Genomic DNA, 23,214 nt, shown 5'->3' with positions numbered 1-23,214 from the left:
ATGTCATCCATCTTTTGCTTTTTTGTAAAAGGATAATCAAAGAAACCGATCAAGCAATTTCATTAATAATATAAGAAGAATTTCCTCAAGGGTTCTTTTATGGTGGAAAGAGATCTCTCTTTTCTACTTTACTTTGTAAAGGAGGGATGGAGTTGTTCTGCTCTTTCAAAATACTGGAGAAAAAAAATCAAAGCAGGCATCCTTACAGAGGTAATTCATGTTAAACTACCCACTAAATTCAACCTGTTCTAATTTCACACAGACTAAGTTGCTACTTATGCTTGCTCTGATTTTGTATTCTTTTGCTTGTGTATCTCACTGTGATAACACATTACAATATGCTCAGCTTTCTGTAAGGGTCATTACAGAATGGTCTTTTTCGCAATTGTCCAGTGTAGTTAAGTCAAGTGACTGAGAATTTAAAACTTTAAGTACTGAGAGGCATTAAGAAAGCAACATGTTAATTGGTTCAAATAATCATAAGTCATGTTTTTAATTTGTTACAGTATGCATATGAAACAAGACTTGATGTTGTGCGTTTTAGGAATAGATAAATGTGCAGTTTGTGCTAAATAGGTTGGTCTTGGCTATGTGAAGATGTTGCCATGAAGACCACTTGACTGTGTTCGTGATTTAAAAAAAAAAAGACTTTTCCCTAAACCTGGGTTACCGCTGGAATGCCCGTAGCCGGCTGTTCCGGAACACGTTTCCTTGTTTCCTGCCCTTATCCGGGATCCCTGTTTGCAGCACCCTGCACAGCCGCCTCCTGAGCGACCAGTCGCAGCTGAAGGAGGAGGTGGAGGCCATGAAGAGGGAGAGCTCCCAGCTGGTGCGCGAGCACAACCACCTGAAGCAGACCTGCGAGGAGCTGAAGAGGCGGCACGACGAGGACCAGAAGGAGGTGGCAGAAATGCGGCTCCAGCAGCAGCAGGTAGATCTCTCCAGGGCTGGCCCGGCGGGGGAGTGGGCGCTCCAACACGACAGAGAGCATCTGAGGAAAAGGGGACATTGCAGCGCTGTTTTTATATTTTGGGATTGGAATGAATCAGCATTGACGGGGGCATTTCAACCGCAAGAAAAGTAAAATGTACACGTTAACTTGTAAAGATAGGATAAGACCACTTTATTAGCCACATACAATTTCTTGCATTAGGAATTTGTCTTTTCGCATATCCCAGCTTGCTCTCCATGAGACACACAGACAGGGAGAGAAGCTTGGGGCCAGAGCACAGGGTCGGCCATTGTACAGCGCCCCTGGAGCAGCTGGGGTCAAGGGCCTTGCTCAGGGGCCAACGCAGTAGGATTCCTCTGCCGGGCGCAGGATTTGAACCGGCAACATTCCAGCCACAGGTGCAGATCCTGAGCCACAGAGCACTGCTCCTCACATTTATAAAACCTCACATTTACACAACAAAATAGACAACTTCCAGGTACTGTATGTGCCATATTCTGCAATTCAGAATGAGGCTGCAGAGCTCCTGATGAAGTGAACCGGCCCTATTACGTTGTAAACCGGCAGGCTTGTGAATGTACCTCTTTTAATTCAATAGAAATATTGCTCTCGATTTCGGGTATGGTTTTGTTAACTCGGCATTTAGAAAACGTTGGGACATGTCTGAGCTGAAATGTCTGCTGTACAACCTGTACTTCTTTGCTCGTACCTTGCATTACATTAGTCATTACAGTGACTAGTGAGCAGGAAGGGCCACATCATGTAATACTTCATGGAGATAACATGGAGACTTACAGTACTTTCACAAAGTTCACGATTTTGTGCTTAATTTAGAATTTGTAGAATGTTTCAATACCATCAATGAATTTATTTTGTTACCGAGATTTAATAACTGCTCTAAGAAATTGGGATTGCAGTTCCCCCTTCAAATACAGTGAAGTATAAGGGAAGGATGCGAGTTGGCATCTTGGAACAAGAGTTTTCTCATTCACAGAGATACTACATTTCATTTTTTCCCTACTTATCAGACAGTAAAAAGACAAAAGCTCTCTATGAGGGCATTTAATTAATATATTGCTCTCTTATTATGGACTGTAATACATATTGGTCATTTATTGTACAGTCCACTTAATATCACATGTAGGGTATTGTTGAAATTATCATGTGCTTGTATTTTCTGTTAATGTCAATTGCTTGTGAAGAAAGCGCTGTGAAATGGTAGTTTTCACTTAATATTTTTAATTGACCAAACTAAGACCCTATGTTGTTTACAAGCCTCAAAGGCCTTCATTCCACATGGCAGTTAAAATCCTCCTATACCTAAAAAAAAAGGGAAGTAGTGCAGAAATAGGAATAATGTTATTATATGGTGCCTTTCAAAGAGCACAATCTCATGGCACTTTGCAAGAAAATGGGACAAAGTAAAAAATCAATAGCGATAATTTGTATGCAAATTACTGTATTAAACAGATTATAAAGCCAGTGCATAAAAGTAAGATGTAAGACAGGAATTGAACATGCTGAGTGACTTACAAGATGTAGTATGGCTGAAACATGTTGCTCCAAGGCGGTGAATTATAACAGAGAGCACCAGAGAGCACTGTCTCCCAGGGCTCAGAGCCTCGTTTTGGGTATTGACAGAAGGCCAGAGTCCAAAGAACACAAATAACATGTAGGTGTGTAGGGAGCTAACAAAATAACACAGTCTTATGTTAAAGGCATAACAAGTGGGCTCTTGACAACGCTTATAGTTCTGCAGAACCGGGTCCAGTATGCGCTCAATCTTAAAGTAATGAAAGTTTGTGCATTGAGATTATATTGTTTTCCCATGAAGTACTACAAGTGAAATACTTTTCAGGATAGTAGGGAAATAATCACTGCAATAAGGGTTAATTTAACAATAGCTGTATCCCTAACATGCACCATCTTAATTTATTTCTGATTTTATATTACTCAAACGATGAAGGGAGAAAGTACTACTTTGAAATTAGGACCTTACATGAGTGATATCTGCTTTATTAAAGTGGATATTTATGTTTATATTAACCAAGACGTATCTTAAAAAAAGGATGCTTTTTGGACATTCTCAGATACCATTTGTTACTGTATATACAAGGCCATTTAGCAGTATAGTGAGATCACAATATTTCCTGCACTGAAAAAAAGAATTATTAAATACTGACTGAAATTTTCAACACGGAACCTTTCAGTATTTTTGAAAAGTTTGCTAAATACAAGACTTCAGTGTGTAAGAGCAGCTGTCTTGGTTCTCAAGTGTGCTAGACCTGCAGTAAAAATAGACATTTACTTGGAGAGTGTCTGTGAAAATAGGGGCTCACATTTATTACACTACTGAAGAAGTGCTAAAAGCTGTTCTTGTCTGGTCCTCTTCTTTCGGAAGATGCACACTTGCTTTAAGTATGCACAAAGAGACATTAATTGTGTAACACTGATGAAGTGCAATGTCACCTTTCTGACGTTTAAAGTTTGCCATTTGCCTTAACCTTTTCCTTGTGTTTCAGAAAATCTCCTGCTATTTTTCTGTTCCCTCCAGTGGATTCTGTGGAGATAATGACTAATTTGCTGTAGTCTTAATGACACTAAAAGGTTAAGAGAATGATTCAGTCACCCTTCTTTCACCCCTTCATTCAGGGTTCATAGCCTCTATTCAGAGAGAACAAAGCTGTGTGTTTGATTAATGCCTTTAAAGTTCAGAAGAGAACAAGAAAGCTTTGCAGGGGCGAAAGAAAGAGTTGATTTGAACTGTATGTAGCTGTTAGGTTGTCACATTTCCAGGGGGGACTTTGTAAAAGAAGAGTTCATGGGAGGTGGAGGGGGTAGCATCCATAGTCACAGAACAAAGGATCAGTTACTTAAATTAGCTACAGATTGAATCTCTGTAAACCTTGGGACAGAAAGAGGTTTGTGTTATACTGCGACTACTTTTTGTGTCAGACTGTGTTTAAATGCCTGGAGTTTTGAAGTTTGGAGTGCACAAACAATATCATTTAGATGGAGATTACGGTTTCGTTGTAAATTTTTCCTTTCAAGAATGTGTGGAGATACTAAATGTTAATTTGATAGCAAGTTTAAAATTGACAGTATTTTATGTGGTTTAACACAGCAGGCTTTTCCCAGTGTTATAGTACTCTGCTCATATGCTAACCTTAAGTACTCTGCATCAGCATGAAACTTCCATGCTGTGTAAATTGCACATGCTCCCTGTGAAGTTTAGATTGGACTTTCATTTTCTGTACTTCACATATAAGTCACTTAGTTGCCTAGTTATCTTGAGGATTTACCTACACTATAGTACAGCTTTTAATCTAAAATCTGATGATATAAGGCGTTGCCTTCTACTGATCACCAGGGTCTACACAGTGGGTGACAGGGCGCCTTGTGTGCAGCACACTGCACATATCCACCACAGGCTCTGTGACTCCAGAAATGTTCAAATTTCGGTTAAAGACTTGTTTGTTCACTAAGGACTTTAATGAATAATTTAGTCCTACTCTTGGTTTCACAAAATTAGTTGGCAGTGGTTTTCATTTTCCCATTTTCTTTTGTTTCCGTTGTGTGTTGCTTGTGCTTTTGCATGTTGAGATCCGCTCATCGCTATGATTATTTTAAATAAAACTCCTGACACCTTTATAGGTTTACTCTTATAGCTATGATTCCTGCATATTGACAACTTTCAAGGCTTTTATGGGTTTAATTTTAGAATAGCCTAACTCACAGGTCTGACAGGGATTTTAGTGGCGGAAACACAGTAGAACAATTTTCCTAATTGGAGACTTTGCTTAATTTACATTGGGGTTATGTATACTTTATAAGTCAATTTTTGACCTTTCAAAATCTTGACTTTGAGAAAAAGAATTGTAGTGCAATATTGCCACCTACTGCTCAAGTTGCATAAAGCAAATTCTTTTATAGTTAAAACTACACAAAGGTTAAAAAAAAGGACTACAAAATAAATGAAGATGCAGACGTGCATCTCTTTGTTCCAACGTCATGCCTGAGGAACAGAAACCAGGCTACACAGACGAATGTGATTTCTCCACCTCCAGGTGATGAGAGAGAACGGGTCATCGGAGATTCTCAATAAGCTCTACGACACCGCGATGGACAAGCTGGAAGGCGTGAAGAAAGACTACGAGGCTCTGAGAAAACGGTACAACGAGAAGGTGGCCAACCACAACACTGACCTGAGCCGGCTGGAGCAGGTGGAGGAGGAGAACCAGCGGCTGCAGAAACAGGTCGACGCGCTGATGAAGCAAAGGGACGCGGCGATACACTACCAGCAGCAGTATTCGTCTTCGCTGCGAAGGTGGAGTAGCTGGTCACTCTTGGCATGCTTAAACCTTCTTTCTCCACATCCGCCCGTCCTCTGCTAGGGCTGGCTCGCCTGCCAGGGTGCCTGGGTACTGATGTACTCCTTACTAAGCGCCTTAGTAAGAGCTGTGAAAGATGTGGAGGGGTGATTACAGATCGGCCTCGTGCACAATAGCTTCAACTGATGCCTTTTCATTTTTTTTACCTTTTATTTAGGAAGACTGATGTGGAAATCAAAATGCATAGATATGATAGCATCTGCTAGCAGTTTTAAAATATTATACAGGATAATAATAATAATAATTTAATTGCTTACACTTATATAGCGCTTTTCTGGACACTCCACTCAAAGCGCTTTACAGGTAATGGGGACTCCCCTCCACCACCACCAATGTGCAGCATCCACCTGGATGATGCGACGGCAGCCATAGTGCGCCAGAACGCTCACCACACATCAGCTATCAGTGGGGAGGAGAGCAGAGTAATCTAGCCAATTCATAGAGGGGGATTATTAGGAGGCCATGATTGGTAAGGGCCAATTGGAAATTTGGCCAGGACACCGGGGTTACACCCCTACTCTTTTTCGAGAAGTGCCGTGGGATTTTTAATGACCACAGAGAGTCAGGACCTCGGTTTTACGTCTTATCCGAAGGACGGCGCCTGTTTACAGTATAGTGTCCCCGTCACTATACTGGGGCATTAGGACCCACATGGACCACAGGGTGAGCGCCCCCTGTTGGGCCCACTAACACCTCTTCCAGCAGCAACCTTAGTTTTTCCCAGGAGGTCTCCCGTCCAGGAACTGACCAGGCTCATACCTGGTTAGCTTCAGTGGGTTGCCAGTTGTGAGTTGCAGGGTGATATGGCTGCTGGACGGCATAGACGTCAATGCGTATCTGGGAGTGAGTGGTGGAATGCTTTGGCGGACCAGATTAGTCTGCAGTATCCCCACCTCCCTGCCAGTTTGGCAGCAGAGCCTTGCTCAGGTACGCCCTGGCCCGGCCGCAGGGCACAGCTCCCTGCTCTAAACTCTTCTCCCCCCCCCCTCCAGGTTTGAGGCGATCCAGCAGGAGCTGAGCAAGGCGGCCGCCCAGAATAAAGAGCTGCAAAGAGAAGTGGAGCGGCTGCAGTCGGAGGCGACACGCTTCAAGACGTTGCAGCTGAAGGCGGCGAAGGACTGTGAGAAGTACAAGGAGGAGCGGGACTCGGTGTTCAGCGAGTACCGCCTGATCATGAGCGAGAGGGACCAGGTCATCAAGGAGGTGGACAAGCTCCAGACAGAGCTGGAGGTCGCAGAAGCCAAGCTCAAGAACACGTCCTCGGAGAGGAAAGTGGCCAGCGAAGAGATGGAAGCACTTCGACAAGTAAGAGAGCCATTGCACATGGACACCTTTACACTTAGTGAACTCAATAGAAAGCCCAGATTTGATTTCATTTTGCATTGGCATGTTTACATTTTCTTTAAAATATGGCCTTCTGTAATGGGCATCCAAAGTGATTGTACTTGAACTGGTACCATAGTTTCTTAATCTTGCACTGTATTTGTAAATTGTATTCTTGATACCAATGCTTTTCCCATGTGTTCTTAGCAAGCCGCCAAAGACCTTAACGCTGTAAGGTGTTTTCTGGCCTTCAGTCATGGCTAAAATTGTGTTCTGTTTGTGTTTAAGGAACTAAATTCCGCATTAGTAGATCGCGATCGAGCAATCTGTGAGAGAAATGAGTTACTGGAGAAATACTGCCATGAAGTTAAGGACAAGGCAGAGGCCCAGAAGGAGCTGAATCAAGCCTGTAAGGACATTGAAACTGTGAAGGAAGAGAGAGACGTGGCCAGGAAAGAGAGGACAGAAGCCATTATCCAGAGAGACCAGCTCCTGCGAGAGTATTATCAGGCTAGACAGGTTGGGCATTCCTTAAAATGCTTTTGAAAGGCATGTTTATGGTGACTTAAATGATCACTCTGACATCTCATTAAACATCTTTTTCCCCCCCACATCCATCATGTCCATCCTCGTTAGTTTTTCATGGGGAAAACAGTTCCATGGTGTTTTCTGATCCCACACAGGTGGAGAATGTGCTTTTGTTGAATTCGTTCAGCCCCTCTTACATGCACGGCCTCCTCCCAAGCTGTGTGCTGTCCAGTCAGCTGGCCTCTCCACCGCGCTACAAGCATCCTCCTCCCAACGTGGCCAGTTTTACTGTGCTACTTGGGGAATCCCAGCAGTAAGCCAGTTCAGAATCCAGTGTGGCTCTTCCTGCACTCAGGGTGGCTCTCTTGCAGTCTAGAGCCACTTAAGAGCCCCCCCCGAATAAGAGCAAAACTAATCTAACCCCTCATTTGAATAGGCCTCATACATACTAGGCTGCCCTAGTGCAGCAAAGAGAGATTGTTTTCCATTCATCTTGTCATCTTGTGCTCTATAAACAAATGTCATGGTATTTTCACTGAGAAATGTATTTAAAAGAATTTGTTAAAAATAAAATGTTTATTTACTTGTCACTTTTGAACCTGGTTCACCTTTAGGGATGGTGCTGTTCATCTTGAGCGCAGCCTCTTATTGGTTAATTTTTTTTCTGAGATCTTTCTCCACTGTTGGCACCCAAAAACGCTGTGGTGGGATTAATTTAAAATGCCGTCCTCTGCTGTCTCGGCGAGTCAGCCTGAAACGTGCTGGGGTATTGCCATCTTCAGAAACGAAATCCTGTTCTGATGTTGGTTGACATAAAAGGCAGATAATAGCGGTGGACAAAACTTTACTTTGAACACCACGTTCTGTTTATTAAGTTTTTCATTGAAAATACCAGAATAGGCCGCTACCAATAACATACATAACCCAGCTGTGTTCTGCTGAACATTGTTAATATGAAGGACACTCCCCTTGGCTCATTCATCTGTTTTGCTGGTGTAAAAAAGTAGAGTTGGCAGCAGCCTCCTCAGAAAACTCTTTCCAATCGGTTTATCTATGAGTACCCCCTTTTTCTCTGTTGACGTTCCTGTCTATCAGTAGCTGGAGCGGACAAGCTGTCTAACTTTCAAACATTTCCCTCACTGCTGCATCTGCATCAGCTTACAGACACTGTCAATCACATGCCCCAGGTTTTGGGTTGCAAACTGTAAAGGTTTTGAATGAATTCCTGAGCTGTAAAATGCTTCTTGATCTATAAAGAATCTTTAAAAGATTTGCTTCCTCATTTTAAGCAGCACTGACTCCATCATTCCACAGGGGGTCTCCAGGAGAATGTGTGCTTGTTGATTTTACAGTGAAATCTTTTACTTCTGAATATACGGGGCTACATGAGTGGTTTATGCAAATGTTTCATTATTATAGTTTGAGGTTAGGGCATGTAATAGTTTGTTAAAATGTTGAACCTGATTAATCTCTTAAGACTGGCTCTCAGTGAAAACTTCTCAGTAATTTCTTCTGTCCTAGTGCTGCCACACAACTAGGCTGAAAGGTTTGAAGTTTCTCTTCCAGCTGTAATGACAGCCATGTTTATGATAGAAAAGCTTTAAGAAACGTTATTTCGCCACAGGCAGTCAGAAGCACCCATGTGTTTGCCTTTTCGTTTCAACTTCTTAGAAGCAAGACTCGGCGACACTGGACATGGAGAGAGCTAACAAAGAGATTGAGATGCTGAGGAAGCAGTACGAGGCCATGACCCAGGAGCTGAAGGAAGCGGTGCAGGAGGCAGAAGTGGCCAAGTGCCGGAGGGACTGGGCCTTTCAGGAGAGGGACAAGATAGTAGCGGAAAGAGAGAGCATACGGTAATGCTGACGGGGGGTGCAAAGTGTCCCGTCCGTTCTCGGGAATAAAGGATAAGCCATCAGGCGGCCTGCATTTATAAAAAGCACACCAGTGGCAATTTACCAAAAATCAATATGCCACCTGACACCATTGCTAATGGCTTTTAAAAATCTTGCTCTTCAACAGATTTTTGTTTGTGACTTCAGTGCTTAAGAACTGAATCTTCCTGAGTGATGATGTGAACTGAATCTTCCTAAAGGGGATGTGACAGAGCGGGACGGATCTCCTTAGCAACAAGTTGTGTTTCCTTTCCCTTGCCCAGGACGCTGTGCGATAACCTGCGAAGGGAGCGAGACAGGGCAGTGAGCGATCTGGCAGAGGCTCTGCGCAATCTTGACGACATGAGGAAGCAGAGGAATGATGCCTTACGGGAGCTCAAGGAGCTGAAGTGGGTCACTGATTTCTGCAGTGCTTTTTTATTGGCCATACCCCCTCCCCACCACACCACGGAGCCTGAAGATGGCAGCTTATATGTTTTTTTGCTTTCCTCTGGTGCCGTTCCTTCCCTCTTTCCCTTTGTCTCGGAAGCAGATTTTGACCTTGGCACTGTTGATGATATAGCTGGATAAGCATCAGCGGTGGCCTTGAGCTCCATCTACTGGTGTAATCGTATAGAACATTTTAATCAGTGCCATCAGCGTCTCGTCACGTTTCTGCAGATTTTCTCTATTTTGCCTTACATGGTGTTCATCGGTTCTTGAAGAAAGAATAAATAGATTACTGCTTATAAACAGTTCATACAAAGACTATGTGTCGTCTAAATATGCTCATGCTATAATGCCTGGTTGATTTGTCTTCGGTTCAGCACACTGTCAAATAGACTTAAGTGAAAAATTAAAGTGCCTAGTGGATTTAGAATTTGTTAGTCCTTTAAAATTCCAGTCCACATCTTGAGCGTTCTCAACTCTGTTCTTGATATTTTGTGATGATGCCTTTAGTAACCACACCAAACAACACAAAGATGTCTGGTTTTCTAGGCAAATCCATTTTTTCCATTCCGTTTTCATTTGCATTTCTCAGAGAAAAGATGGAGAACCAGTTGGAAAAGGAGGCCCGGTTCCGGCAGTTGATGGCTCACAACTCGCATGATTCAGCAATCGACACAGACTCTTTGGAGTGGGAAACAGAAGTGGTTGAATTTGAGAAAGACAGGGTAATTTTTTTCCCTTAGCTTTTCTTCGATTTTCACTCTCGTCTGAGTGCCATTTTGTACTTCAGTAACAGCACCACGTGGCTTTGGTGCGCGTTGTGTAATACTACTATATTTGTTCAACAGGAAGACATGGATTTAAAAGCTCTTGGGTTTGACGTAGCAGAAGGGGTTAATGACCCATACTTGCCTGGAGATTGTGGAATATTTGTGACCAGAGTGGATAAAGGAAGTATTGCAGATGGAAGGTTAAGGTAAATTAACAGATTTTCAAGTTTAAAAGATACAGTAGATATGCGGGCGAGTGAGTTGAGCCTTTAAGAATCAGGCTTTGATTTTGTTATGCTTTCTGTCCTCAGAGTGAATGATTGGTTACTGAAGATTAATGATGTAGACCTTACTAACAAGGACAGGAAGCAGGTCATCAAAGCCGTGCTTACTGGAGGAGGAGTGATCAACATGGTTGTCCGCAGAAGGAAGTCTTTGGGTGGAAGACTTGTCACTCCTGTACATATTAACCTTGTTGGACACAAAGGTAAATTGTTTCCTTGATTCTGTACTTAGGAAATTGAATTATCATTTTAATAAACTTTTTTTTTTGCAAAATACTATGTGATTCTGTTAATGATTTAGATGCATTTCCTGTTGCTAGAAGCTATTTTGCAAAGGCTTTTAAAAAATGTTCTTTATTCATGAGTATGATATGAATATGATCACGTTCCTAATCTCAGTCTATACTTGTGTTTATACAGAAATGTCTGTATTTGCAGATTGTGGAATTGGCTTGGAAGCTGGTGTTTTTGTGGCTGCTGTTGTACCTGGAAGTGCAGCTGCTAAAGAAGGATCTCTTACTATTGGAGACAGACTCATTGCTGTGAGTCCTGAGCCAATCGCCTAACCTTACCTTACAGTTTGTGCAGAATATACACTCTTTGAAGTCTAACATTTCACTTACGACTTAACCACCTTTGTGCTTTGGAGCTGTGCATGGCAGAGGTTAAACAAGAGGGTTTAGCCTTTTCAGGCAGCAATATGCTCATACATTGTGTGTATGTCCTAGTCGGTTTAGTTGCAGCCCATTTCCGGGGTAGGACAAGGTGTTCAGACAAGAAACCTCAACTTTCACTAACTACATTAGGCATTTGGTCCAGTTAAAAAGAGATCTAGTGTGCATTGTACATGGAAGTATAATTTAATCACATTTCCTGCACTAAGAGAAAATGGTTAATCTAATGTCAGTTTTAGTATTTTTCAAAACATTTTTTATAGTTGTGGGCTCTTCCCTCTAGCTTGGATACGTTTTGTGGTTAATGCAGAAGAAATGAAAACCCATCATGCTTTGGTTCTGCCAACAGTGCTGACCTATTTTTTCCCCCCAGATTAATGGAATTGCACTAGATAACAAATCACTGACTGAGTGTGAAGCTTTGCTACGGAACTGCAGGGATTCTCTGAGTCTTTCGCTCATCAAGGTGAATGATGTTCAACCTGTTGTTTCATAATCACTTAGAATTGGATCCCAAGATAATGTGGTCAGGGACAAATGCAAGGGTCTGAGAATTAAGCCTTTGGCAAGACTGGGAGGGAGCAGAGTGGAAAGGAGAGCTGTACAGCATCAGTAGCTGATCCAGTTACTGGAAAAATATTATACAGCCTGACTTTTGTTTGCTTTGTCATTTGCCTTATTTATTTTCCCTCATGGTTGAATATTAATTTTGGATGTCGTAGAAATATACAAACAAGGCATCTCCCTAGAAGATCCTCAGAACGTGTTGCAAAAGGGAAGAAACAGGCAGATGTCTGGGGGTATGGCATTAAAATATTGTGAGGCTTTAACAACAGTGCAAAATGAATAAAAACAAACTGGATATGCGCATAAGAAGTGAGGTGAAAGGAGGAATGGTTTGAAAAAAGGTTATTGGAGTGTGAAACAAGCTATGCAGGCATGTTGAAGAACCCTGGTTTGTTTCAAGACACAGCTGGATGAGATTCTGGGATCAGTTATGTACTAACTGCTAAGAGTTATTAGGGGAAAACGACTGGACAAAAGCAACATGCAGTTCGCATCTTCCTCAAGTCCAAAAATAACTCAGTACCCACCCATCTGAATCCCAAGTTCCTCAGGTCATTGAAACACCGATCAGTGATATCACGCAAGCCCATGCCTAGACCATGAATTGCAGAGGCAAATCAGACAAGGGTGGAGAGCACAAATCAGTAATGGATAATATTGGAGAATGTTGCACAGGCCAGTAAGACAGAATGAACACATTAAGACAGAATACACTGTATTGAATACAATTTTACGGCAGTGAGCTGATGTCCGTTTTCCTTCTTCCTCATGTTTGGTCGGCTGATAACCTTCACCTGGGATTCTGGAATCAGGTGAGTCAAGCTTTGTTGTAGTCCTTGCCTGTGTGTGAGCTGTTTATATTTGGAATTTACATTACGTCCATGTGGAAGACACCTCTGTACGTCAAGGAGTAATGGTAATAGACTTGGGAGATTGTTCACCATCTATACAGTTTCATTCATTAATGTAACATCATTTCCTGAAATATTGTTTCTCCTGACCTCTTTGTTGGTGATGGTGGTTTTTGTTGTATTGGACTTTCCCCCAGGAGACGATCAAGTTTGAATTGAAAAATAGAACATGACTTCATTTCACACATGTAGTGAAGCAGTGGGAACATGGTTAGTCCACTTCAGGGAAACGTGAAGTATCTATATTTACTATATAGATAACATTTTAAATATTTAAATGTTTCAACAAACTTGGAAAATAAGATGGAAGTGATGATCCATGAGAAAAATATATGTATATCGGCCAACACGTCTTGGTAATGATTGCTCATAGAATAAAGGAAGAGTAAATTTCATGTCTGCATAATGTCTGCCATCCTTTTAATCCTACTTTATTAGTCAGGAAGATGTTTTGTCTTTTAAGAAATGCTTTTTGTAAGCTTGACCACTTCAGTTTTTTATCTAGTTCTTCCCACAGAGTTCCTCTGGACAGAACATATTTGAAAACCTAAGAGACTCGGAGAAAACCTCCAATTGCAGGGTTCACTCATCTGAGCTGCATGTGCGGAATAGCAGAAACTTGAAACATAACAGCTCAACCCAAACGGACATTTTCAACCCAGAGGGTGTGGAAGGGAAGAAGGACCGGAGCGACTCGGAGGACGGCTCTTTTTGCAGTCAGAAACCGTTTTCCACTGGCTCTCTGCACACGGGCTCTCAGCGGACCGTGGAGCACAGCCCGGGGCCCTTCAGTGCTGACATCTTCCCAGACCGCTGCTTTGGGATGGTCAACATGGAGAAACGTGGATTCACCTTTGACCCCGCGGCTGCCGACTGCATTATGATGGAGACCACGTTGGAGAAGGGGCTTCGCCTAAAGCACAGCGGCGGCACCTGGCCAAAAATGATGGTTGATGTCTCGGCTTCGGAAAACGCCCAACTCTCCATATTTAAGACGCCAAAATCGAGGAAATCTATATTTGACACCGACACTTTTAAAAGGCCAGAGGCCCCGTCAGCCATGAACTACTTGTCTCCCGCCCAGCTGCCAGCACATTCCCCACAGGCTTCGAAGGTGGAGGTGACGCAGACACCACCAACTCCCCCCACCCGGAGCGACTCCTTCAAGTTCAAACACAAGCAGCAGACGAGCTCCGCCTCGGACTCCACCATCACCACCGGGTCGCCAGCCGCGAGCCCTGCACAGTCCCCCGTTACCCTGGGGACGAAAGCAGAAGCTGTCCTGGAGGGCCGTGACCGGAATGGCAATCATTACTTTGTGGAGAGCACAGCGGAAGGCAAGGCCCTGACTTCCAGGAAGTCCTGTGACGACGATGTTGGCCGGCAGAGGGCTGAGGAGCCTGAGGTGAAGAGACCCAGGCCAAAATCAGCCCCTGCACTAAGGCATAAAATGACCCCTTTGCCTGTTCCTGTCCCAACACTCCAGGTAATCCACAAATGAGCTGGATGCGATAGTTATACTGTCTTATTCTGAGAATTTGTATAATACTATCTTGTCATTTCCTGCAACAACCGCGTCAATCTGCACATCCTTTAAGGAGGGGGCAACGATATATAATATAAATGTTTGCTCACCTGGGGAGCATCAGTTGCCTCCAAAAGCAATGCCAGTCCAGGAACAGTTTTTAAACTATGATGATTAACTACGTGTTCATCAAGGAGAAGTGTTGGTTTGGTACTGTTTGTATTTGTAGATTTTGGAAATGCGTGATTGTGTTTTCCTCTATTATGCATTTCGTGTTACATGTAACCATTTAAGGGAGTTCTAAAATGAGCTCTTGTGTGTTTGGAAAGGTGCAGAGTTATTCCAGTGAAGAACCGCAGTCTCCTGATCCCCATGAACTGGTGCGATACTCCCCAAAACGCTCACATAGGCACAGTGTGGGATTTGTGCCAGTTGTCTACAATGGGGCAATGGCAGCAAGTGAGTTACATGTTAAAAATGTAATCAAACTTAATTCTGGGTACAAAGCATTCTTTCATGTATTTCTGATGGAAGACATTGGAACTTTCACCACAAAAAAGTTAAAACTCTCAAATACTGTGTTCTACCAAGATTTGCTTTTGATTATTATTCACATCCCACTTGTTTCCCAATCAGAGTACTGCAAAAGATAAAAATGTCTCCCTGTGATGTGTATTTATACAGCATATATGTATGACTTCTTATCTTGCACAAAATTACTAATATACATGTGTTTAAATCCACATGGAGTTACTAAAGAAGATCATTAAATGCAAAGGGACCTGTCCTATTTCATGTGTAATGCAGATTTCTGTCCATGTTAAGTGCAAGCTTTGCAGTGCCATGGGTGTCTGTTTACAGCAGCACCTTCATGACAAGACTTCTGTTTACTTATACTATACCGACACATCTGCTGGCTCCTGTTTTTTTTTTCAGTCTTCCTGCAAAATTAAGCAATATGAACACTTAAGGAACGCTTAATTCTAATTGTTTCTTAAACTGAATGTTTTACTTAAATGTATAGTTAACATCACAAGTATTGTCTCATTGAAGAACTCATCAAAACCTGTTTTCTAAAGGCTTCCCCTCTCATCTAATAGAAAGACAGGCGTAAGTCTCAACTGTATGAGCCTGACCTACTTGTGCTGCACTAGAGAGTTACCTGCTGCTAAATATTTAATGCTATAGCTAGAACCTGGTATTTCTGGAAAGAGAGAAATGACTTATCTCATGGTGACAACTTGGATTGTCATATTGTGAATCAGCCTCTGGGCTATGGTTTTACCTTTTTGTTGTTGGAAAGGGAATTTGAAAGGAGTCCATACCTGGAATTTATTGCCTGATGCGCCATCACTGCACTGGCGATATGATGTAATCTTTTAGATGCTCCCAGACTGTTTTCATTTATTGCTGAAACTGGCTTCAGCCATCATGGCACACGTTTCAGGGCTTGACAACATGACAGTGTTTCTCTGCATATCGCCTGCCATCACATCTCGCCACCTTGCCACCTGATTGTATGTAGATTTACCCGTCTACTGAAATGTAGAGATAGCGCAGCAAATTAAGCTTAAACAGATGATGGGCATGAAGGAAAGGTGAATGTTCCACTTAGCAGGAAATCTTGAGGTGAAGAACATTAGATTATCATGGCCAATACCTTGATTTCTAAAGGCACTGTTGAGTCATCAGTGTGGAGCAGTCCTTGTCCCATGCAGCAGACCTCTTGAATTAGATCTCTGCATACCGTAAATCTTCAAATTCGTTGTCCACGTGGAACTTGCATTGTGATTTATTGGATTCTTTTTTTTTCAATGCGAAGATGGCAATTCCAGGTGCTTTTAATGACGCAGAATCATTGTGCACAGTGTTTGTTTCAGTATCACCATCTGCAGCTGAGGGTAGAAGTAGCGCTCTGGTTGGTGGGAGGTGATGTGAAGTTATATGTAAGATTTCATTCTGGATTTGTATTTGAACGTGTTATGAGCACATGGCTTGTAAGGTCTTATCGTTTCATCTTTATGCAGACTCCACACACAGAGGTTTGGCACCCTGCCCAGCAGTGACTGCTGTCATGAGAAATCCAATTTACACAGCCTGGAGTCACCGTGTTCATACTAATAACTGCCCTTCTGTCGCCAGCCAAATCTGCCATCAGCATTCACATCCCAGGTACTCAAGGTTCTCAAACCCCCCCAAGACAGCCCTGTTGCTCATGTGTCATTCTTTAAGGCTGGCAGCCTCAGACTGTTTTTTTTTGGGGGGGGTTGGCTTTATTCCTGCTCATTATTTTTTTTTCTGAAAGGTTGAACAGTCAGTTTTTTAAACATCAGTTTTCTTCTCCAGCTAAATTTCAACAATAACTATTATATTGCATCTCTTACTGTATTTCTCATTTTATTTTGGCCTTCATTTATGCGCGTCATTATTTCAAGACTTGCATGCCAAAAGTTTCAGTGCTTTGAACACTCCCCCATGAAGACCAAGTTAAATAGTGAAGGTGGTATGAAAGCTATTTCCAGCTTATGTGAGCTTGCAACATTTCTCGAGTGAATCTTTTTATTTCTGTTAATAGCAGAGAAGCACAGGGCTTAAACAGCTGCTGTAAGTAAAGTAAAATCCATTGTCTGGTAGTTTAAACTCATCGTGAAATGTATGAGTAAAGGATTCTATCTGTATTTTGTGTGAAATCTAGTCCACAACATCAGGGTCGTCTGAGCTTGGACCTTAGCCACAAACGCACCAGCGACGTACCCGAGTCCTCTCGTAGTCGAACGCCACATGGAACTAACTCCCTGCCGTCAAGTGCTCGATTAGGTCAGTGGAGCAATTTTAGTGTCTTGCTGAAGTTGCTGAAATTCACTCGCATTTTGCCTTTTGTTTTTATTCTGAAAGGGACTTTATAAAACTTAAGACTTAAACACAACCACTTCTTGTTGCTGCTGTTTTGTTTCTTCAGTCAAAGTTGTTGCTTGTGTGTCTGTTGTACTGAATGTTTTCTGCTGTCCCTTGTGAGAGGGCTATACTGTAACCTGAAGGTAGTGTGGTTTATGAATTTCATTTTTAACAGCCTGTCAGAAGCAAAAATTAAAACATTTTTTCTCCCCCCCCCCCCCACCCATCCCAACTTTTGACATAAGTAGGTTCATCCAGCACTTTACAGTACAGGACTGAGCGGATTAAAATACCTTCCACACCACGATATCCTCGCTCCATGCTCGGTTCTGACAGAGGTACGTGTCTGAAGCGGCTAGTTGAAATTGGCAGACTCATTTAGTGATTTTGCACCTGTTCCGTGGTCTGAAAGAAGAATGAGAACCACAGTGTGCATTATGAGGGGAATGGTACATCTTTGTCATTCATGGTATTTTAAATTTTTCTTATGGACTTTGCATATTTCTTTACTCAGTTGGGGAAATGACTAAGCCAAGCATCTAGTTAGAGCATTTCTTTGCTACTAAAAAAAGCTCAAATACAATGGAAGTCACAGTTTGCAATTTAAATAGTGAAAAATACCTTTTTTAATTGAATAGGGAGTATAAGGTACTCTCTACAAGTGTTCTGCTACCTTTTAATAGTGCAGGTTATTTTAAATGGGCCCACTTGTGTCCTGCCTCCGGAGGAAGTATACGAATAGGCAGAGCTTAATCATTTAAAGTTTCCGTAGTAAACGCGTCCCATGCGGTTTTTGCAGGGTCGCTCTCCCACTCCGAATGCAGCAGTCCCAGTCTGATCACTCCTCCTCAGTCTCCACTCAATCTGGAGACTTCCTCCTTCGCCAGCAGCCAGTCTCAGAGCTCCATTGCCACCCTGCCCAGAATATCCGTGAGCCCTGTTCCGATGGGGGAGCGCAGGAAGGACAGGTAGGAATGCATTTGCCTGCAGGGTTGATGATAACCTCATTTAAGATGTTGCCATGTTTTGCCTGTTTTCTCAACGTCAGTGAAGAAAGCTGGGGAATTTATTTTAATATTCAGCATTGTTTAAGCTCACATCAATCTAGATGTTTTAAACTGAGATATTTACCATCATAAGCCACACTATTTTCTTCACATTACACACTACTGTATTAGTTTTAAATAATTGCCCTTCATTGAGCAAGTGTGCAGCTTATTTTGGGGTAAGTATGTGTTTAAATACCAAAAATGTAGAGCTTGTATTCTTCTAACAAGGTGCTGCTCGACTCAGCTGAGTTCTTATTCCAGTTTCTAGAGTTTTCTCCTTGTACACCACTGTGGAACAGTGCCCTGACGGGGCAGTTTGATTTCAATGAAAAGTTGTCTTTTGTTTTTCTTGCACCCTTTTTCTCTCTAGTTCTGCTCGTCCTGTGCTTAGACTCTCGATTTCATTCCCTTTTCTTCACTCTTCCGAATCTTTCAGATATCTGTTCCGTAACAGATCCTTTCTGAGAATCCCTGTGGCTCCTAGGCCAAGGTTCTCATCCTTAAGAAGCTTGAGGTTTGTTCTTTGCAAGTCGCATGAAGGGCATGTCCCAGAAAAGACTACAGCTTGTTTAGGAAGGGGGCAGTTTGTGAAGTAAAATAGCCAGTGCGGTAACTGGTAGGCTTATGTACTCTTATGTATGTTTCTCAGTGGATAACAATGAATTTGATCAACCAGATGAAAATGTGCATGCGAATTCCTTGTTGCATGAGTGTCCCTGAAGATCCAGACTGATGCAGATTAGATGAGATCTTACTCATAAGACTATCTTGAAATATTTACTAGGCCCAGCAGCAGTTAGGAAAAAAATAGCTTTGTGTTCTTGTTTTTTATGATTAAAGTTTAAATCCATTCAATTCTGCTTCAGAGAACTTAACACAAGTTTTAAAGGTGTTTTAAGGGAAATTTGGGACATGCCCTTTTGTTTCAGATGTCCCCCTTTTTATTCAATTCCAAAAACGTTTAACACCTTTTAATTTCCTTTGTTAAAGTGGCCTGTAGGTTTTTGTCTTTTTCTTGAATTTGCCTCCTGTGAACAGGCCTTGTTTACAGTGATCTGCGGGGGGTGTTACTTGTTTTGGTGCTGTTGGGGTGGGTGGCATGGATCTCTTGAATGACTGCATGTTGCATCAATTGCTGTAGCTGAAATGAATGTTCCCCCTTTAAAGATCCCATCTGTATAGACAGAGAAACAGAAGGTTGATGCTCATATGAAAACTTCGTCTAAACATTTGGACCGTCTTAATCCTCTGTTTTCCAAATTTGTTTTGTCTGCTTATTTTATTTGATCAGGTTTGGATTTGTTTAAAAACATTAAAAAGAATCTTTTATAATAACTGCGCCACTCTGTCGTGACCTGTATACTTGCATGGAAATGTGCATTGACGTGTGTATGTTGGACTGTGTACACGGAGTCTGAAGGGCGGCTGTACCCTGGAGCAAAAGCCCATTTTGTGGTCTTGCTCCCCCAAGGCCTTACCTGGAGGAGCCGCGGAATGTGGTTGTGCACAAAGGCGCGGAGCCTCTTGGGATCTCCATCGTGAGCGGGGAGAACGGGGGCATTTTCGTGTCTAAGGTGACGGGAGGAAGCATCGCCCACCAGGCAGGGCTGGAGTACGGGGATCAACTGCTGGAGGTATTTTTTTTTCCCATTTGTGTTTTCAGAGCCGTGCTGCAGGATTTACGGCCGTACTTGTATACATTGTATGGGCGACAGGGCCTTCTCCTGCTATGCCCCCAAGCTCTGGAACTCTTTGCCCAAGGATATTAGAGAGTCACCTTCTCTAAACTCCTTCAAATCCAGACTCAAAACCTTCTTCTTCAGAAAAGCCTTTACTTAACTGGTTCCATTCTTCACCCCTCTGCTCTTCTTAATATCATCGTCCACGGTCTCCTCTATTGTTATTGTTGTATTGTTGTAATTATAATTGTGTCCTGTCTTGTGAAATTTTCTTATTTATTGTTGTAGTCTTCTTATTTATTGTTATTGTCATCCTGTAAAGCGCTTTGAGAAGCCACCTTTAAAGGCGCTATATAAAATAAAGTTTATTATTATTATTATTATTACTATTTCCTGTAATCTTGTTTTTGTTGCCCCACAGTACAATGGGATTAACCTCAGAAACGCCACAGAACAGCAGGCGCGATTGATCATCGGGCAGCAGTGCGATACCATCACCATCTTGGCACAGTACAACCCTCACATGTACCAGCTGGGCAACCATTCACGATCAAGGTTACTGATATATCGTATACTTCTACAGCTTTTTAATACACCGCGCATGTTGGGATTTTTCGAAGACCACATTCAAAAACAATTGTTGATTATCTGCTGTCAAAGCTTTCAGGGCTGGAAAGTGTTTTATTGCACTCTTTCGCTCATTTATTGCCTGTGTACAGTGCTTTATGAAATCATAGGCTTTGGGGGTCTTTATATCTCTCTCCCCCGTGAAGGGCGGTGTGCTAGGTAGTGTGAGAAGATAGCTAGAATTCTGTAAAGCAGCAGCTATGATGAACTGGCTGAGGTGCCATTGAACTCTAGAGACAGTTAAAGATAAGAAGAAAAATTACTTCAGTGATTTTCTACAGCTCGGCAGTTAGTGCATGATGTTGGCATTGGTTAAAATCACTCTCTGAGACTGTGTGGTATGTTTAAAAGCCTGAGATGCGTCGCAGTGGTGTAACTGAGGTAAGCTGGGTTATTTTCAATGCTGACCGGTCCTTTCTCCAATTCCTTGACAGTTCTCGGCTGGAGCCAATAGGTAATCAGTCCAATCCCCAAGGCAGTGGCACCACAACCCCCGACAATCATTCCACCATTGACACACTGAGTGAACAGGATGAAGGCACCATGACCCCTCCATCGAAGCAAACCACCCCCACCACCAGCCCTCGAAACTCCTTCAGGTCAGCCGCCGCGCTTTCAACTTGCTTACTTTGTGTCAAAACAGTATTCTATACAATTCTACACAGTTAAAGTTTACCCACTAAGTGACTTTGATTTTTAAAATTGGACAACCCATCACATTCTTTTAACAAGGTTAATACTTCTGACATTTTTTTTCCCATATGATCTTATTTGTGGTTCGGAAATGGCTTCCAGATTTACAGCAAGTTCTAGAAGTATGTTTCATCTTTTGAACACCTCTGAAGTTATTTATTTCGAGACCTGGACTCTTTGGGCTGTCTGCTGCAGGATGCCAGTTGACGCTTCGAAGCAAATTCCAGAACCGCGCACTGTCACCATCAAGAAATCCCAGGTGGAGCTGGGGATCCAGATCTGCGGGGGGAACTTGTATGGCATCTTTGTGGAGAGCCTGGAGGATGATAGTCCTGCAAAGAGTACTGGTGGGCTGATGCTGGGAGACATGATTCTGGAGGTAATAGAGGGGGAGGATGTTTTTCCAAGATCATGGCCATTTTTGGCGGACGTTTTCTTTCCCCTTCTCCCATCTAAATACCTTTTTTTTTTTTTTGCTCCTATTATTATTTTAAGTGTCTCCCTTGACTCGCTGCCTGCCAGCGTACTGTTCGATTTTGCATTGTGTTAATATCCCCGGGACAGCTATCATAAACCATGGTTTTTGTAAAGTGAAAGAGTCCATTTGGCTAGAAAGAAAATCAATATGAAACCTCCTACAGAAGTGCTGTGGATAAGCATTTGTTTTTAATATCTGCATTTAATTTGTATCTAGGAAACAAAACCTTTTAATTGTAAATATTTATGTTTTGAATGCAGGCTGAATTATCTCCTCTCTTTGTTTTGTGGTTTTATTTACAGCCTTTATGCTAACTTCATGGTTTCAGATTAAATGCTTTTTAAATATCGCAAAACAAATGAGTATAACTCGTAATATTTTACAAGGGTTTTAATGGAGATCTGAAGCTGAGTACGCCCTGGAGATTGGAGCTGTCACTGATAATATTCCTGGGATCTCATACTTAACCGTTGTTATTTATCATCGCTATTGTGAAGGGTTATACATGTTGGAAGTGGAAAACGTCCAGTGCATGGAGTCTTATCATTTTAGGACATAATTCAATTGATACAGTTTGAAAAAGTTTATAACTGTGATCTGTTTAGATTCAGATAAATTCCAAATTATTATGGAAAGAGTCGATTGTTTTCCATTCACTTCAGAATGGTGCAGTTTGTTCTTGTTTTAATTCCCCAACAGTACAATTCATTCCAGATGAAGAATAAAACTGCGGAAGAGGCCTACCTTGAACTGTTGAAGCCTGCAGACTCGGTCACGCTGAAAGTGCAGTACCGAATCGATGAGTTCAATAGGATCAGAGAGATGGCTGGAGATGGATTCTACATCAGGTAGACACCTACATTTACAGAAAAAGAGCAGCAGGAATGATTTTTTTCTGTCAATTCAAGTTAAACAGTGGTGCGCATTCAGGTGGTGGGGTACTACTATTAAGAATAATATTATTATTACTATTCAGTGTTGAATTTATTTCAGAAAAGCCGTATTTCTCATTTGGTCACATTCCCAGTAGAGAATCAGTGAGAGTTTCATTGATTGGACCAAAACATTAAAAGCTGTAATAAGCTATTTGAAATATTGTGCTATTTGCACTCCAGCTGAAGCAGTCACTTTTGCTCAAATCAGCTTGTCATTCTTCTGGTGCCATAATCCACATCTGTTAGAAATTAATATATTTCCTTCTCAGAAGTATTCTGCTTTTGCAGCTGGACAGTTCTGCGTGAAGGCAGGGTGAAGAGAATAAACCTGGTGGTTTTGCTTGCAGGGCACTTTACGATCGAGTGGCTGAGATGGAACAAGATTTAAGTTTTAAAAAGGATGACATTCTTTATGTGGACGACACTCTACCAAAGGGCAATTTTGGCTACTGGATGGCCTGGCAACTTGACGAAAATGCTCAAAAGCTTGAAAGAGGGCAAATTCCAAGTAAATACATGTGAGTCTAATTTATTAAAGTAATTGTCATATTAATTAATTTTGTATTAATTGTTCCTTTAGCCTTATAAGGTAGAAGAGGAGTCAAGCCA

General features: G+C 42.1%; 1 protein-coding gene across 10 annotated transcripts in view; it reads left to right on the top strand.

The window, feature by feature from the left end:
• dlg5a (discs, large homolog 5a (Drosophila)) overlaps positions 1–23,214 on the top strand; it is a 59,726-nt gene that overhangs the window by 31,173 nt on the left and 5,339 nt on the right. Inside the window, exons 5-28 of one of the 10 annotated variants that reach the window (XM_088634573.1) lie at positions 748–931; positions 5,020–5,279; positions 6,336–6,648; positions 6,955–7,185; positions 8,866–9,050; positions 9,353–9,478; positions 10,111–10,243; positions 10,367–10,494; positions 10,600–10,775; positions 11,011–11,114; positions 11,620–11,712; positions 13,230–14,210; positions 14,585–14,708; positions 16,277–16,421; positions 16,945–17,066; positions 17,393–17,482; positions 17,944–18,112; positions 18,630–18,707; positions 19,665–19,827; positions 20,294–20,427; positions 20,934–21,098; positions 21,388–21,571; positions 22,370–22,518; positions 22,953–23,123. In XM_088634573.1, coding sequence (XP_088490699.1) covers positions 748–931; positions 5,020–5,279; positions 6,336–6,648; positions 6,955–7,185; positions 8,866–9,050; positions 9,353–9,478; positions 10,111–10,243; positions 10,367–10,494; positions 10,600–10,775; positions 11,011–11,114; positions 11,620–11,712; positions 13,230–14,210; positions 14,585–14,708; positions 16,277–16,421; positions 16,945–17,066; positions 17,393–17,482; positions 17,944–18,112; positions 18,630–18,707; positions 19,665–19,827; positions 20,294–20,427; positions 20,934–21,098; positions 21,388–21,571; positions 22,370–22,518; positions 22,953–23,123 — 4,608 coding nt within the window. Of the gene's footprint in view, positions 1–747; positions 932–5,019; positions 5,280–6,335; positions 6,649–6,954; positions 7,186–8,865; positions 9,051–9,352; positions 9,479–10,110; positions 10,244–10,366; positions 10,495–10,599; positions 10,776–10,992; positions 11,115–11,619; positions 11,713–13,229; positions 14,211–14,578; positions 14,709–16,276; positions 16,422–16,944; positions 17,067–17,389; positions 17,483–17,943; positions 18,113–18,629; positions 18,708–19,664; positions 19,828–20,293; positions 20,428–20,933; positions 21,099–21,387; positions 21,572–22,369; positions 22,519–22,952; positions 23,124–23,214 lie in introns of all 10 variants that reach the window. The other 9 variants (XM_088634572.1, XM_088634571.1, XM_088634568.1 and 6 more) reach the window with 9 other exon arrangements.

The sequence above is a fragment of the Lepisosteus platostomus genome, chromosome 6 (assembly GCF_059453375.1).
Source record: "Lepisosteus platostomus isolate fLepPlt1 chromosome 6, fLepPlt1.hap1, whole genome shotgun sequence".
NCBI classification, from domain to species: domain Eukaryota; kingdom Metazoa; phylum Chordata; class Actinopteri; order Semionotiformes; family Lepisosteidae; genus Lepisosteus; species Lepisosteus platostomus.
Note: the sequence above shows the minus strand (reverse complement) of the source record. Positions and strands in the feature narration are given on the sequence as shown.